General features: G+C 39.0%; 1 protein-coding gene across 1 annotated transcript; it reads right to left on the reverse strand.

The window, feature by feature from the left end:
• Positions 1 to 743: 743 nt before the first annotated feature.
• On the reverse strand, positions 744 to 4695 carry LOC121794765. The gene is made up of 7 exons (XM_042193095.1): positions 4411 to 4695; positions 3972 to 4102; positions 3633 to 3670; positions 2797 to 3536; positions 2063 to 2143; positions 1680 to 1742; positions 744 to 1010 (listed from the first exon to the last, which is right to left on the reverse strand). The coding sequence occupies exons 1-7, from the start codon at positions 4462 to 4464 to the stop codon at positions 954 to 956; spliced, it is 1164 nt and encodes a 387-aa protein (XP_042049029.1). The 5' UTR covers positions 4465 to 4695; the 3' UTR covers positions 744 to 953.
• Between the last annotated feature and the right edge of the window lie 13896 nt (positions 4696 to 18591).

The following is an 18591-nucleotide window of genomic DNA, read 5'->3' on the forward strand; positions in this document are numbered from 1 at the left end:
TCAGGTTCCATGATATTTCCTAAATAAGGCATGAGTTATGGTTGAAAAAACAAGGGTGGAGTTCAAATGTGCATGAATTTCCAAACGTAAAAAGTCTAATATGGCTAACTTCCAAAATAAACGAGAAATGCTAAGTTAAATGATTCTTATCGTAGTTGTAACTAACTAGACAGACCCACAATTTTTTTCAAGCGCTAAATGAAAACTCTTTTCTCGTCTGACTTTGCAGCAACAGTTCAATCGTCATCATTTTACAAAACGATCGGATAGAGATGGAAATGAAAAAAGGTGAGGTGTAGAAAAATAGTGACGATTCCTAGTCTTTCTATCTTGAGATAAGATATGCAAAGATGTCAACTCCATACTCACTCTTTACACACAATATTTAGCAACAGTTAAAAGCAGCTTCTTTTTCAGCAACAGTTAAAAGCAGCTTCTTTCACTTCTCCAATACTCCTTTTTCACAACATTCAATCGCACTTTCACACGCACTTCATCAAAATCATATGTAATAAAGGTGATTATACAGCTGTGATTCTGCATCACCAATCTTCTTGTGCCTGTGTTGGGACCCTTAAAAATCTTACAAAAACAATTACTACAACTAGTTCTGAGAAATTACTGTTGCTGTAGTTTGGTCAAAATATAGGGACAGTGCACAACTCGGTTCTCCTTCTACTGGGTAACAGCAAAACAGGGTAGCTTTGTGGCACATACCGCATTTTCACATGGTGCTGGGGATATGCATCAGAGGAGAGTATCAAAATACAAAATCAACCCAAGTGAATCCGTTACATGGAAAAAGGATGAAAAATGTATCACAGTGTATGAACAATGCTCAACAAAATGAGTATCTTGGAAGCCAAATACAAAAGTATGGGATCTGCTAGGTAAGTTCTCCAACTAATTATGGCAGTGATGCTCCAAGTAACCATGCACTTCACATGATCGCATCATACTGGTTGCTTCAAACGAGGTTGCAATGCGAGTAGGATCTTCTTCCTTGGCCCCTGCAATTAGTAAAGCCTTATATAGGTGAAACTGAAAACACAAACTGAGAATATGCATTGATGGTTAACAGTTAGACTTGTGATGATATCGTATCCAGGGGGACATGCATAAGGTGTTAATAGTTCTAAAACGCAAAAATCAAGCATCAAGATGTCATTCTAAACCCCGGATGGTACCCCAATAGATGGATGTCTAAATTTGTCTTGATGGTAGCAGCCCCACATGCCCAAAAATGGTTAATCAATGCACTAGAGAATACTGAAATGTCATTTAGAGCATTTAGAACAATGAAAAGTTCAAGCAGACCACAAACACAGAACTACATAAAGCATGTTATTTTGGAAAGGTTCGGCACAGACGTATATAGAAATTCTAAGATGTTAGATTTACCGTATAAACCAGGCTCTTTTTTTACATTGGGCGAGTGATATCCAAGATGCGATGAGACATTGTCATATATTAAAAGTGGGTTTTTCATCACATGGTAACAAAAAAGGATGTGTTTCCTCCCCCCCTCCTCCACCCAAAAAGAATAAAAAAGAAAAACTAGAAATACTATCAAACAATATCAGTTAGATATAATAATGAACAAGCACACAACTCACTTCTAAATTACACTACCAATAAGTTGTTATACATAAAAAGCACTTTTTGGTTAGGGAGGTTACCATAGGTATTCCCATCTCCTTAAGGTCTCTTTCAGTCATTCGCTTCAAAGAATACATGTCCACCTGCAGGAAAGTATCAAATGTTAATTAATTAACCGGATTATCATACTTCCTGATTTGGTAAACAAAATGATCCTACAGGTTATAGCTGCCCAACAGGCATACAGCCATACACCCTTCTAACAGTCACCAACAATATTCTACAAGCTCCAGTAAAAAGCCATTTCTTTTTTTCATACCCCAAGGGGAGGAGGTTAATTTTCTTTCTTTGTATCTCTTATTTTAGTTTCTTAAACAGACTCCACGTCCATGCTGTAAAAAGATAGCTAGCATTGGGAACTGAATGTGCAGGGAAGTCACAGAAATCACAAAAGATTACGTACCTCCTCAGCCTTAAAGATAACAGTAAATTTTTCAAGACCCAATGTATGCAAGAACCTGTCAACTGTAACTTCATCATCCACCTGCAAGTACAAAAAAGCCAATGAGAGGAGAAATATGGACTTTGCAAGAGAACCATAACAAACTTCAAAAACTAAGAAATTGTTAGTTTCATCAATTAATAAAGGGACCAGAGATGATAAACCTCTGACTGCTTAGGGCAAGAAATTTTATAGCAATTGAAGACAAAAGTGGCACAAACTGAATAAGATGATTCTTAAGTCCATTCAAGAAGAACCACACTGCGGCGACACAATAGAGAGCAACCTAACAAACTAGGTGCCCTAAACGGCTTCATTCCATACAACAGACATGACGAAGTTGGTCCTCAGTATGTTCCAAGAGGAAAACTCGCATACTTATATGTTTATGTTACCAAAAGGGCAGACTATTCAGACAGGTGGGTGACCATCATGTTGAATCATATTCGCAATCATACACCAACACTGATACTTGTTAATAAGCACCAGTTCTAGGTTTAGAAACTATCCAAGGCTTTCATCATCAATTGCCCCTTCAACTTTCTTGGTGCCTTGTAGTCTGATTCCAACGCAGGCTTACAGCAGTTCCAACATAATATCTAAGCAAAAGCTTGTTCAATTAAATAAACTACATAGTAGATCTGCAGAAATGGCACAAAGACTAATGGGTTAAACATAATAGTAAGAAGACTAACCACATATGAACTTTTTTGCATGAAACTCCCAGACCGAGGAAGTGAGGAGGCCACTGGTGTCATGGACTTCATCTGCCCTACAGGTGGAGCCCTTTTAGTCATGAGAGACGAACTCATGGGCCTTGAAATATCAAAAGCATCTTTACTCATATATGTGCTTGTCCTAGAATCATCATATGAGGTAGCTGCAAATCTTCTCGGCAAAATTTCATCCTTCTTTGGTGCAGTAAGAACTCTAGAAGTTGATAAAGATTCATCAGGTGATCTTCGCCTTAAACTGTCCAATGTCCAGGGAGAATAAGAAGTAATCCCAGAGTCCATTCTGGTCACAGTAGTTGAAGGTCTATGACCTGGCATAGGACGTCTGGCATTCTGTGCCTCAAAATAGCTTCTTCCACCATCCCCCATTTCCAGAATGTGTTGTTTTCTTGGATCAGGAGCATGCCCAGCCCCGTATTCAGGAATATGCATGCTGGCATTCCTTGCTACAGGTGTTAAACTTCTGCCATCCATTGTCTCTGTAAAGTGCTGTCTGCCATCTCTTGGTTCCGGATAACGCATTTTAGTGTCTTTTGGCTCAGGCATCCTGTCCCTTGCAGCTACACTATTCATAGAAGGTTGAGCAGGCCTTGATAAAATGTTGCGGAGATCCCCACCATTCTGCTGGCCGTTTTGATTTTGCTTCAGTCCTTTCTTTTGCATGATTTTGTACCGAAGATCACCCTTACTAAGATGCATGTCTTTTATTCAATTGAAATCACCAAATTTAAAAATTATTCACCAACCAAAACCAAACGAGTATTGAAGAATCTTAAATACAAAGACAAGCTAGTTACCATCAAAATCATCTGCAGGCCTGCCATCTCTCCGCAGCCTGCATAACATGATTGCAAAAATTAAAGGTAGTTTCTAACAAACAAAGATTTACTATTTTATTAGCTTTCAGTGTCATAATAATTTAAGACCTCTTCTTTCATGCTGACAATTTATGAGGTCCCTTTTAGTAGCCAATCATTATTACAACATTCCAAAGGCTGCATACTATGCACACCAAGAAGCCAGTTTTCCCAGCAAAGTGAACTTGTTTACTATGAAAGATTCGTTGCCAATTTCTAATAAGAACAACGAATCATAATCCGTTAACCGTGAATGGTTGATAAACACGAGAAACAGACCTTTTACGATTATCTTCGGAAGATGAATCAACATTACTGCCAAGCCTCTCTCGAACAGGCCTTTTGCTTCCTACAAGTGGATGCTCATCAGTGAAAGACCTAGCCAACGAACTTCCGGGTCTTTTCACAACCTACAGCAAAGGAAGAATCACAATAATATCACATAATGCAACGGCTTCAAATAAGCATCCGAGAAGCATATTCGATTAAACCTTTTTCTTCTCTTCAAATTGTAAACTACATTAGCATCTCACTATGCACAATCAAGTTGTTCTAAAGGTAATAAACACACATAAACCGACTCGGAAGATTAATGCCGTATCGTAAATCACGAACATCACAATTGACAAAAGTAGCAATTTTCCCAAACAAATTCCACAGCTCGAAAGGAAAATTAATGAAAGCTTGAAATTAGACAACCAATAAACAACAAAAATACCTGCCCGCTGCGTCCCAGGGTGATGGTAACCCGAGACCTAGAAGCCTCCGACATTTAACCCTCCAAAATCTACGCAAGTTCGTCGGAAGATTGAATCGGCAACTGAACTACGTATGCGCCTTTTAACAGAATCCAGAACCCCCCAATCAAACAGATGCTGCTGATTATTTAATATTTAGGGTTCTTCTTCGCTGTGAGTGAACGAGAGATTTCATAATGGCGAATCGGAAATGGGAAAGTAGGGATCTGGGTAGCGCGTGAATGTTGCAGCGCGTGCGATAAGATTTTGAAAATACACCAAAATCGAGTAGGCGATAAAACCACGAGTCACCCGAAATAGATCGTTTGGGCCTATTATATGGGCTTCGATTTGGACTAGCTAAATTTGTGTAAACACTACAAAGTTCTACTCAAATAAATTAAAATTAAAATTAAAATTAAAATTAAAATTAAAATTAAAATTAAAATTAAAATTAAAATTAAAATTAAAATTAAAATTAAAATTAAAATTAAAATTAAAATTAAAATTAAAATTAAAATTAAAATTAAAATTAAAATTAAAATTAAAATTAAAATAAAGTAAGTTTGTATTTGTACATGTCACACTATTTAGACATGTAAATTGTAAGGTCTCATAAATATGGAATCAAAAGTAGATCCAAATCTTAGCAATGCTGTATAAAATTTTCTGTCGAAAAAGAAATACACAATTATTCATTACACTTCAATTTTTTTGTTTTTCAGAAAAGCTTTTATTTGTGTCCATCGTTGGGAACAATATTGAAAATGAATTTTAAAATACATGTGGTGTATTTAGAAATACAAATGATCGTTCTTAATCGACTACAAACTTCCTTGGACTTTTTAAATTTGTGAAATTAAGAGTGTAATGGTCTGAAACAACTAAAAGTGGTGATCTAAAAAATGTCAAGTTCAATTAATAGGCAACCCGAAAATAAATTACAAATTTTCAAAATGAAAATTGTTTTTAATTAATCTATAAAGTTTTACATGTTATAATTAACTTTTAGTTATATTATTATATTTCACTTATATACTGTATAAACACTATTATTATTGTATAAAAACAGGGCACTATAAGGCTATCCACAATAGGAATAGCCCAGCAATAGCCCAGCCATAGCCTAGCCACAAACTCCTCCTGCCACATTATCAATACTAAAAATCCTCCTGTCATATCATAAATAGCTCAGCCATAGCCTAGCCACATCATAAATAGCCCAGCCACATCAATAGCCACTTCACTCAAAATTATATAAAACAAATAATTAACAATCACACAAAATACGCAATTTAATTTACGATACATATACGAGAAAATTCAATAATATTATTAAAATTTAAAAAGTACATTAATTAAAAAAAATTACATAATTAACAAAAAAACTACTGCCGTGCAGTCCTCCGCGCCCATAACTCTTCAATTAAATCCTTTTGGAGTCGAATATGAGCCTCCGTTTGGCGCATGTCGGCATATGCTTGGAGGCGCCCGTCTTCATCGTGAGGTACCCCACTCCGTACGTTGGGGGCGGCCACGCCGTGTCTTGGACCGGCTTCATTATCATCGTGAGGACGGGCAAGTCGCGTATATATAGTGTTTCGGAAACAAAAAAAAATTAAAAATTCGCGCTAGGCGGTGCGCTAGGCGATCCGGATGCTGCAATAGCGCCTAGCGGATCGCCTAGCGCACCGCCTAGCGCCACGGAACAGCCGAGCGCTAGGCGGTTTTTTTCGCGAAAATCGCTGGGCGGCTGCAATAGACCGCCTAGCGCCGGCGCTCGGCTAGGCGGTGCGCTAGGCGCTATTGTGGATGCTCTAACAAAGAAAACATCTATATGCATAATACGTGTGGAAGTGTGGATGGTCTGAAGTGGTTGACAATTTGTGTAATTAATCAGTAATATACAAGAATAAATGGGTGGATTTAGTACTGATAATCATTAGTGTTAGTACCAGCTTACGGTTAATCAGCAGGCACAATCATTTCTTGCCAGAAATATCCACCATATATTTGGCATTACATATTAATGACCCCTAAAACGTTATCTCCAAAAGCTACAACATTATTCTTCTCAACTAATCGTTGATGATGATATTTACAAATGGAAAACCGGAAGTAAATGAGCTAAATTTGCAAAAATTTATTGAAGCGTTCGTACTTCTTATTAATTTTCATTTTTATTTGCGAGTTGAAAATTAAAATAATCACAGCTGAATTAATTCTCCATTACTAGTTCCTTATAGTGCAATTTAGTGATGGATGAAAGCAAACGCAATTTAATTGATCTACGAAGAACTCCACCAATAGATTTTCTGAAATTAAGTAACTAGTAGTAAGTTATAATAGATCTCATTTGATATCAAACAGCTGTAGCAACAAAAAAGTATAATCTGCCTTTTATTCAACAGGAGGAAAGGAATATGAAAGTATGACTATATATATCTCAAACAACAGAAGACGAATATACATATTTCATCAAACCCTAATTAACTAGGATATTCCAACAATTCGAATAGATAGATAGATAGTTTTCAGAAGATTTTGTCTCAAGTCTCAACAAAGATCAACTGGATTTCACCGATTGTTGAAACACAAAATATTTCTGATTTCAAAAAAAACTAGCTATCATGGAACCAATATAGAGAAATAGAGGTATCCATCTAGAGAGAGAATAACAACCAACAATAAGAAAATCTTCATAGTAAACCAACCAAATTTATATAGACCTAAAACTAATTACAAAGTAAACGCAGACACACTAGAAATTACGATTTCAAACGCAATAGATAGATTTGCTTTGCTGAAAACAAATAATCGGACCGTGAAGCTTCAATTCCCCAGAGAGTAAGTTGAAGAAACAAAACCTTTATCTCATGTATTTCGAAGTAGAAACTAGGGTTTCTTCTTCTTCTTCTTCTCGATTGAAAGAAAACCATCAGAAGCTATGCAAGTTTAATAAAATTCTTCATTTTCCAATGTGTGGTTATGCTCCATTTAAGGGGCTTGATGTTTGCGGTTGAAGAAGAAGAACAGGTGGGTGGTTCAATGGAAATAACAAGGCAAAAAGGGGTCATCTTTAGATGATGGAAGTGAGGTACTAATGATGAAATTATGCTGAGATTGGAGGACACCATTATTAGTGCTGTTTCTCCTTTATATATACGGTACTCAAAACGTGTGTGTTTTATCTTTTGATAAAATACTCCTCCCATAAAAATAAATACTTTTGAAACACAAAGATTTTTAATACTAAGAAATTGGTGAGTAGGAAAAAACTAGAAAGAAAAAATAAGTGAAATATTATTAAAAGGAGAAGGTGGTACACTAATTTATTAGAAAGAAAAAAGGTACTACTAAAAATAGAAATGAACTATGTTCATAGGACGAACAAAAATAGTGTCTCTTTTTATGAAACAGAGGTACTATCCTATTATTGTGTAAGCATGTATTCATGTAGGCGGCGTTCGGTTGGCATGACTAATATCATGAGACTATCCATCTAGAATTAAGTTGTGAGATTATTTTAGTTGGAGGGGGGAGGCTATGACTAATTATCATGAGACTATCCATCTAGGATTAAGTTGAAGGGTTCAATCTTATGAACCAAACATGATACATATTTAATCATGAGATTTAATGATACGATGACTCTCGTATCTGCGATGGCGAAGACAATTCGCCGAGGAGTTGATAGGAGCGTTCGCGGAAACCTTCCGTCGAGCGCCTAGCGTTTTTGTCCAGCCGGCGGCTTGGGCGAGAGAATTCTTGTCGAGGAAGAAAAGTGCAAAAAAAGATTAGGAAAATTCTGTGTATTGATTCTTCAGATCTCAATTTACAGAATCCCTATTTATAATTCTACGGACCCTAGGTTTGGTTCGACTCGATCATTCCGGGAAAGAACCAACAAGAAAACCCGAAACAGAGCTTATAATACGCTCGACGCAAAAAGTTTAAAATAAATAATCCAACAAAAAATAATAATAAAAATAACAAAAACTCAAATACTATATCTAACGTGAAACATAATCGTCGAGCCAATTCAGCTTCTTCGACAGCCTCGAGGACCTTCTCGGCTCATCCATCGTGTTGCCGTCTTCGTCAGAACTGTCCGTTGGTGTAGCGTCTCTCAACTCCGGTAAGTCCTTGGCCTGTTCGTCTGTTATATCCGTATCATTTAATCTTGCAAACCGAACACCCCCGTAATGTATGAAATTATTATACCACATCGTTGTCATCGCTAATCTAATGACTAAGCGAATTTAGCTAGACCTTGCAAGTTGCAACCAATATTTTTAAGTTATCACATTTATATCTAGGTTGTGAACTAGTATTATTCTTTTTTTTACGAGGAACGAGTTAATGATCCCTTAAATGAAGATGCCACTATTTTCTGTACAACGCAGAAAATAATGTGTGTATTGGTGAAGCGAGATAGAATTAATGCCTGAGCTATTCTTAAGCTCAAATTATTCATCAGTAAATAATAGTAATATAATATCTACTCTTTCTGTCCGTAATTAATTATCACAAGTTGACCCTACTCGAAATTTATAAAATATAAAGGAAAATAGAAGGTAAAAATTAGTGAAATTTTTATATATTAATTTTATAATAAAATAATAAATTAATAGAATGTGAATTACATTATCAAATATAATAGTAATAATTGTAAAATGTAAAAATATGATAAAGTATTGGCAGAGTCCTATCCAAAAAGGAAAACTAAAAACATACAAATAAAGCATTGAAAGAGTAAGAGCAACGGAAAATTGGGAGCAATTAATGGGTAAAATAATGGGGTTTGTCAAGATTAAAGGCAAATTTTATTTGACTTTGTAGCCAGTACAATTAAATATTCCAAATTATCCTCTTTTTCCACCTTTTTGTTTGACTCTAAAAGTTACTAGTATCACATTGTTTGCCATCACCACATTCGCTTTTATTCTTCTTATAGTTTTAACAAGCCCTATTTTTACAGTCCTAACCCCTACCTACCAAACAATCGGATTCTGTAAGGGACACGGCTTGTTTTACACTCCTATATTTTCACGTCTTTAAGAGCATCCACAACCGTGCTCTTGCCAGCGGCACGGTTGTGGGCCCGGGCGGTACTATTCATGCCTGCTCTCTGGCAAGAGCACAACACCCACAACTGTGCTCTTCCGCAAGGACGAGCACAATTAATATAAAATTCAATTACACAAAAACATTTCCATAATATTAAAATTCATTTAAAACCCACAATAAATATTACAAATGACAAATAAAATTAAACATTGCATAATTAAAATCCTAAAAATTAAAAATTACATAATTAAAATCCTAAAAATTAGAAATTACATAATTAAAATCCTAAAAATTAAAAATGACACTACTCGTTGCCGAATTTCGCCCACATGTGGTTGATTAGGTCTTCTTGTAGTTGATTGTGGATTCGAGTATCGCGCATTGTGTGTCTTGTCTCGATCCTCTGGCCAACCGTCGTATGCTCGCCTCGGCGTAGGGGAGACCTCGCTGTTGAGCTTCCGGCTTCGTCCTCGTCGTAGAAGCTAGCCGCCCTCGGCCCTTCGTCGGCTATAATCATGTTGTGTAATATAATACACGTGAACATGATGTCGGCGATATTATTCACGTACCACAGCCGAGCCGGGGCCTTCACAATGTTGAATCGAGCTTGAAGGACCCCGAAGGCTCTTTCGACATCTTTCCGCGCTGACTCTTGACGCTGCGCAAAAAGAACCCGTCTCGGGTCGTGCGGGTTGTGGAGCGTCTTCACGAACGTCGACCACCTTGGGTAGATACCATCGGCGAGATAGTAACCCATGCGGTATATATTTCCGTTGATGGTGAAGTCGATCGCCGGTGCTACACCATTCATCACATCATTGAAGAGTGGTGACGAATATAGCACATTCAAGTCGTTGTTGGATCCAGCAACGCCGAAATATGCATGCCAAATCCATAGGCGGTAGTCGGCGACCGCCTCAAGGATAAGCGTTGGGCCGCCGCCTTTGTGACCGCTCAAGTGTTGCCCCCTCCAAGCAGTCGGACAATTCTTCCACCTCCAATGCATGCAGTCAATGCTGCCAAGCATTCCGGGAAAGCCATGGACTGATTCGTGAAGACGAAGCAACCGTTGGCAATCATCAGTGGTGGGTGCTCGAAGGAATTCATCCCCAAAAGCAGAACGAACGCCCTCGCAAAAATTCTTTAAACATAGGATTCCAGTGGACTCACCGATATGCAAATACTCGTCGAACATGTCGGCCGTTTGCCCAGTAGCGAGTTGTCGGATGGCACACGTACACTTCTGCAACGCCGTGATACTTTGCCGGCCGGCTGCATCTACACCTGTTTGAAAGTATTCAACACGTGCGGACAATGTGTTGACAATTCGCATGAACAAGCGCTTTGACATGCGAAAACGGCGCCTGAAGTAATCTGCCGGAAACCGCGGCTGGTCGGCAAAGTAGTCGGCAACGAGCCTTTCGTGGGCTCCCTCCCGGTCACGATGGATGTACCGTCGATTTGATCTGGTTCGTTGAGGAGGAGGAGCAGGGGTATTCGCCGCGACATATGCTTCGTAAGCGGCACGATGTTGTTCGTAGTATTCTTGTTCTTCGCGTTCCGCTTCCTTCATAATATGGGTGAAATCCATTTGAGAATTTGAGTGGGGGATGAATGTGTTGATAGTTTGTATGAGAATTATGAATGAGAGATGAATGAGAGATGATTTGATGTGATAAATGGATGATGAATGTGTGTATTTATAGATGATTTTGGGGAAAAAAAAATAAAAAAAAATCAAAAAAATTCAGAAAAAACGGGAAAAAAACGGCCATATTTTTGGGATTTGGAAAATATTTTTTTTTTATTTTTTAGCATTATTTATAATTAAATACCGATTTTTAAAAAAAAATAAAAAAAAGTTTAAACACAACGGCTATGCCGTTGACGAATGGGAGCGCGCCACGTGTGCGTCCGCTGGCACGGACGTGCTCGATACATCGAGCAGCGCCGTGCCAGCGGCGCGGCTGCAGCGGCGGCGGTCCTGCGCCTTGCCAACGGCGCGGACGGCGGTGGCGTCTTTCGCCACCGCTGCGGATGCTCTAACCATAAAGTCTCCAGAATTAACATCAAATTTCCGAGCATGGAGTTTCATTGAATAAAATTAGGATTCATTGTTATTTAGATAAATGAAAGGTCAACGGGACTACTCCCCCGTCCCACTTTAAGAATCTCATTTGAGTTCGGCACGAATTTTAAGAAATACTCCGTATAAAGGAATTGGTGAAAAAAGATAGTGGAAAGTGAGTTCTACTTTTATATATTAGTTCTATAATAAAATGTGAGTATAAAAAAGTTAGTAGAATATGAGCCTATTACCATTTATGGAATATTCTAACTGGGATTCCTAAAGTGAGACATCCAAAAGTGGTAAACCGGGACTCCTAAAGTGGGATTCCGCCGAGAAATGTGCGAGGACGCGCCGGTCGCCGGGCGGCCGGCACGCCGGCCTATAATGGGGGCGGTTTGCGGCGGGGCTGACGATTTTTTATTTTTTATTTTTTTTAAAATTTAATTTAATTTACCTATAAATACACCCAATTTCACTCATTATTTTTACATCATTCCAATTCTTCACTCATACTTTCTCTCACTAAAATTTGTGGATTCCATTGGTATTTAAAATGGACGATTTGTGGAACGAGGCGTGGAATTCTCTGATTCAAGAGGTGCAGAACCAGGCCGACGAGGAGGATGCGGCGCGCGCGGCGGAGATCGCGGAGGCCGCGATCCCTAGTGCGATTACTCGTCGTCGGACCATCCAACGAGACCATAGCGGAGCGCACCAGCGTCTAATGGTGGACTACTTTGTGGATAACCCCCATTATCCACCCGAGATTTTCCGTCGGCGATTCAGAATGTCGCAACGACTCTTCAACCATATAACGACGAATTTGGCGGAGCGGTACCGGTGCTTCACCCTCCAAAGTGATTGCACTGGCCGAATCGGGCTGTCTACTCTTCGGAAGTGCACCGCTGCAATTCGGCAGCTTGCCTACGCCGGACCGGCTGATATGTTCGACGAATACCTACAGATGGGTGAGATGACTAGCCTAACAGTGCTCGGGCAGTTTTGTTAGGGGATCCGAGAAATATTTGGTGGGGAGTTCCTATGAAAGCCCACCTTGATGAGTGCCAGAGACTGCTAGATATACATGGTGCGGTTCACGGTTTCCCAGGAATGATAGGAAGCATCGATTGCATGCATTGGGAGTGGAGAAACTGCCCGGTGGCGTGGAAAGGCCAGTTCACTACTGGTTTCAAAGGCAGACATCCCTCGATGATCCTGGAAGCCATTGCTGACTACCGTTTGCGGATCTGGCATGCGTATTTCGGTGTTGCAGGTTCGAGCAACGACATCAATGTTCTTCAGTCATCGCCTCTATTAAATGATGAGTGCCGGGGGAGGGTCCCGAAATCAGCTTCGTAGCCAACGGCACGCAGTACAGTAGGGGATACTATTTGGCAGATGGGATATATCCTCGGTGGCTCGTATTCGTCAAGACAGTTCGCCAACCGGTTGGACCGAAGAAACAATATTTTGCGCAAAACAAGAGGCTGCTAGGAAGGATGTTGAGCGAGCTTTTGGTGTCCTCCAAGCGCGATGGGTCATTATACGGTGCCCGGCACGAGTTTGACACAAAGATGATGTCGCGAATATTATGTTAACATGTATCATATTGCACAATATGATTATAGAAGATGAAGGATTTGCGGCAGAGCGCTGGGCACCAGAAGATGGCGTAAGTACAAGTCACGATGTTGCCTCCGTGCCGATACAGATGGATGTACCACATAGTAATGAATATTTACTCCAACGTTTCACTGATATGCGCATGAGCATATCACATACCACACTCCAGGCCGATTTGATTGAAGAAGTTTGGGAACGTAGTGAAGGTGGTGCAGCGTGAAGAACATTGTGATTTTCTATAAATTAAATTTTCGTTGTATAATTTTACTATTACTTTAATACGACGAAAATTTAGTGTTTAATTTTAATTTATTTAATTATAGCTGTTTTTTTCTAATTACGTATAGTCCGATAATTTTAATTATAATTGAAATAAAAAATTTTGGGGCTATTGAAAGTGTCCACCTTATAGCTGCGGACAATTATTTTTGTGGGCGCGGACAAATAAACTGAGGCTGTTGATAAAAAAAGGGGCGGGGCTATTGGGGCTGTCCTCCTATAGTGGATACTCTTAAAATATGGACCTTTCTTAAATATAAATTCATTCATTAATTTTAAATATGGAAAGTTTTCTTAAAATATTATATAATCCCAAGTCGGATTTAATTCTCATTATTTGATTCTCCAATTTTTTAAAACTATATTCCCCAATTCTGAATTTGATATTCTAGTCGGATTTTTCATAAAAAATTTCTCAGATTTCATAATCTGTAATTTCTCCTAATTCATTGCTTGTTTGCTAAAAGCACCCGCAACGCGTCTCGCGGGTGTATCGTATCTCGTCCCTCCGAGACGAGACGGCAGCGAGACGCGTTGCAGCGTCCCGTCTCGTCCCGGTCTCGCCGAGACGCCCGTCCCACCGACACGGCTGGCGCGCGCTGGCGCTAGGCGTGACGCCCACTCGCCGGCCCGCGAGTTTGCTTCGTCTCGCTGACGCAATAAATCATTTTTTTAAAATTTAAATTTAATAAATAAATTAAAATTCAAACGGTAATGTTACCGTTTTCGACCGTTTTTTTATTATTTTATTATTTATTTTTTCTTTTTTTACTTTATAAATAATCCTATTTCGTCCTCATTATACACACAAACACACACATATTCTTCCCATTTCCTCTCTAATTTTCATCTAACCTCTCCAAGTTTCATCACAAAATGTCAGGCGACGGAAACTCTGACGGCTCTGGCGGGTTTGACATCAACGCGTTTGGCGACTGGGGGGCATGTACAATGTCTTGGGTGGTTCCGGTTCCGGTTCGTCGACGCCGGCGGGGAACCAACCACCCCATTTTGATGTGGATGCATACGCTCATCCCTCCGCCTCGAGGTATTCGCAGGGATTATCCCAAATTAGGGAGGATTATCCGGATGAACCCAATCCGGAAGGAGGACGAGGCGGTGGAAGCTCCAGGGCATTCGATGCCGTGGAGGAAGAGGAGGAGGCGGCCGAGGAGGAGGCGGCCGAGGAGGAGGAGGATGTAGGCCGTTATCCGTACAGCCGCAAGGACACGATGGCTCCGTACAACGTCTGGATCAGCGTCTCGTACGATCCCATCGTCGGGAATCAACAATCCCGGAAGTGCTTTTAGGAAAAGGTCACCGAGGCCTACAACGAGATTAAGCCGAAGGGGTCCCGCCGCCGCACATTAAAGATGCTCTGAAATCATTTTGATCGAGTCGACAGAGAGGTAAAAAAATTCTGCGGTATCTACAAGAATGAAGCGGCCCATTAACAAAGCGGAGCCACTGGAGCCGACATTCTGAGATCGACTTTGCGAGTCTATTTCGACGACAACGACAAAGAATTCAAACATGTTGATGTTTGGGAGGCCGTCAAGACGTCGAAAGGTGGGTCGGCGGTGTCCAGTCCAGCACGGGCTCGACCTCGAAACGCACGAAGCACACGGCGGGTGGCCAATACTCGTCTAGTGGGGGCGGTTCAGGCAGCGCTGCACAAGAGGTTGCCTCGCAGGAGGTTGAGGGCACGACAGACGATGCAGGGGGGTCCTCCCGTGTGCGCCGTCGGACGCAAGGGACCGAGACGAATCAAGCCAGGCGGGTTCCCAAGGGCCGCCCACCTTCCTAATGTCCATGTACTTCACCGCCACGATGGCGGACACTTCCCGGATGACGCCCGCCCAATATCAAGCCCATCATATCGGCATTGTGTATCTGGCGGGACAACTTGGTATTCCGCCTCCATTCGGTGCACCGCCACCGCCTTCGGGGGATGATTCGCCGGCGGAGTAGTTTTTATAATTTCTATAAAATTGTATTTTAAATTATATCTTTTTTTATTTATTTTGCCACGAATTTAATTATGTATTTTTTTTAGGATTTTAAGTTGTAATTTTATTTTATTTAATGAAGTGTGTTTTTATTAATTGAATTTGTTGGAAATAAAAATAAAAAATGAAATTGAATGAATAGTTAAAGGATGAGATGATTAACAGACGGATAAGAAATGAAGGGTTGCAGGTGATGTCTCTTAGTCAAGAGATAGAGTGAAAAGTACAGTGGGACCCATGAATAGTTAAGAGATGAGACGGTTAAGAGACGGATAAGAGACAGCGTTGCGGATGACCTAAAAATCTTCTTAACCTAGTATCATGGTTATCGGTTTATATTTGGTGTATGATTTATGAATTGAAGCAATATCAATGGTGGAAGTGAAAATAAAAAAAAAGGTTCACCTCTGTTGCCTTCTGATTTACCTGTGTGGGTTTTATATTTCTCTGCAATGTTGTGTGCTTTGAAATTTTAGGAGAAGTAACAAATTACTAGACGTGTTCTGTGGAATTTGAACTTGGAGAAAAAATATGTTTGAATCTCAATTTGAATAGAAAACGACGACTATATTGAGCAGATGAATTATTGACTCTTTTGCAGAATCTGAACTAGTCAAGGAAAAATATAAATAAAAAGGAAAAATACTGAAGAAAAAAAGAGTCGTTCACGCTGATATAATGCCACTTTCCATGATTAATAGACGTCTATTTTGTGCAATTAGATTTATTGAATTGGTGTTATGCATGTGGGTCCTTTTTTATTTCCATTTGTGAAGAAGTTATTGGTGAGGTACACTAATTCACTATATCAACTTGGTATGGAAGGATAATGAAATTTTTAGTCGCATGTTGGAATTTTATGGCATATTTTACTTTTTTTTTATTGTGTATAAATTGGGATCAAAAGTTGACCTCATGCATGTGTTCTCTTAACAAGCCACTGCATAAACTTACCAAGGAGTAGAAAATAAGATCTCCCATCTATTCAGTCCACATATCACAATTTTAGAGAAACAAACCACTGCATAAACTTACAAAGCAAAAAACAAAACCCTAGTTGAGTAACCAACCAAATCTCAGCTGAGACTTAAGAGAGAAAAAGAGGGGTTTCGTTTACCTTTTACTTGGTAGGGGTGTGATTGGTACATTTGCAATACATTAAGTGCCTGTTCGGTTCCCAAGACAACTCATATCTTCTTCTATAATCTTACGTTAATCCGATGTTCGGTTCCATTTTCCCCCAAAACTCAGCCCGAGACAATTCAATCTTAGCCCGTCTCAACGGTCATTTTTCTACACTTATCCCGCGGCAAGTCGTCTGACCCCAACCCCTGCGACAAAATTTATCTCAGATATCTTCTCTCTGACTTCACCCAACTACTCCTTCGCCACCGTGCGCCCCCTCAGTGGCGCTGATTCTCTCTGATTTTATATGTGTGTGTGTGTGTGTGTGTGATATCAATGTTGTGTGCAAGTACCATTTTTTATTTGTGCGTCGCCGATTGCTCTGTATGTGTGTATAGATGGTTTCAAGTTTTCAACACCGATTTGTGCCTTTGTGGTATGGGTGCATTAATAATTAAGCAATAAAACAACCAATAAATTACTGTCGTTGTTTTTCACTTTTTCCAACAACAAATTATGCAATTAAATGAAATTAAATACTGTATGTTTGGGGAATGCGGTTGGAGGAGGTGGTGAAAATTAAATAAGTAGTAATGCTTGTGGTATAATCATGCTTTATGTTCTGTATTTGTATTAATCCTAATTCCAAATATATGAAATAAAAATAATTTAAAATTAATTAGTTTTAATTTTAATTAATTATGCATTTTAATTATTTTGAATATTTTTTGAAGAATAGATAAATGTAGTTAATCTTGTTTGCCAAACATCATACAAAATTATCCAAGATATAATTTTGTAAAGCAAAGATAAAATTTAGTAATACTAATTTAATCTAAGACATAGTCTCTTCAACCAAACATCAATATAAAATTTAGTAATACTAATTTAGTCCAAGACAAGACCCATCTTATCTTATCCTATATTGAATCTCACTATTATTTATCTTTCCAACCGAACGCCACCTAAGAAGATTATTGAGCTTAAGATTGTTTCAAGCTATTTGTGTTTACATATAGAAGAGTTGTGAGTGTTTGGACAAAAAAACCCCAACGTGGGCTTTAAAGTTTGAGCTCATACAATTGTGAAAAAGAATGCTGTTTTCGTATATCGGCCCTCATTCTATGTCATAAATAGGCCCATTTAGAAAAATATCCGCTTCTGCTCTAGTCTTCTTGACGCATTGACGATTGGATCGCACCATATGAAAGTTTGGGCAGCGGGAAGCCCATTATTTGTGATTCATATGGGTCGGGTTAAAGCCCATCCAGATCTAATCAAACCCGACTACACATTTAAAATTGCGAAATGATGAGCTACAAAAGTATTTTTTTTTCTTATCAATTAATGCATCAATATCCACGCGCATGTATAATTAAATTATAATACAACCTAACATGTGGTGGGTGATGTTATCATATTATTACAAATTAAACATCCTGCTAACATTGCAAAATATATGAAAGTTCATGTATAAAATGAACATTAACACAAGTAATTACTTGCCTAGTGGCTAGTTATAAGTTTATAGAATTGTAAGTAAGTTGCAATTCTTATACTCCCTCCGTCCCACAAAGATTGTCTCATTTTTCCATTTCGGTCCGTCCCACAAAATTTGTCTCATTTCACTTTTTACAATTTTTTATAGTGGACCTCATATTCCACTAACTCATTTATACTCACATTTTATTATAAAACTAATAATAAAAGTAGGACTCACATTCCACTAACTTTTTTAACTGATTTTTTATTACATTTCTTCAAACCCATGCCAGGTCAAAGTGAGACAATCTTTATGGGACGGATGGAGTATATGGCTTTTAGCAGATAGCTGAGAACTCTGTTGGTTTCTGGGATTACAAAGATAACTACCGGGCGTAATACAACCCAAAAGAAAGGAAAGGAAGAACTGAACTTAAAAATACAACGTATAATCGAAACTACTAAACCAGTGTGATTAGCCGAGTCGAGGAGGCCTCTTCCCG

This window comes from Salvia splendens, chromosome 3 (genome assembly GCF_004379255.2).
Source record: "Salvia splendens isolate huo1 chromosome 3, SspV2, whole genome shotgun sequence".
NCBI lineage: Eukaryota > Viridiplantae > Streptophyta > Magnoliopsida > Lamiales > Lamiaceae > Salvia > Salvia splendens.

What these genes read in the sequence shown, in the direction of transcription:
- LOC121794765 (XM_042193095.1), bottom strand. Translation starts at nt 4,464, where the DNA reads ATGTCGGAGGCTTCTAGGTCTCGGGTTACCATCACCCTGGGACGCAGC. An exon ending in TGCAAAAAAGTTCATATGTG is followed by an intron (nt 2,144 to 2,796) that starts GTTAGTCTTCTT and finishes TTGTACTTGCAG; the next exon opens with GTGGATGATGAAGTTACAGT. An exon ending in TTATCTTTAAGGCTGAGGAG is followed by an intron (nt 1,743 to 2,062) that starts GTACGTAATCTT and finishes ACTTTCCTGCAG; the next exon opens with GTGGACATGTATTCTTTGAA.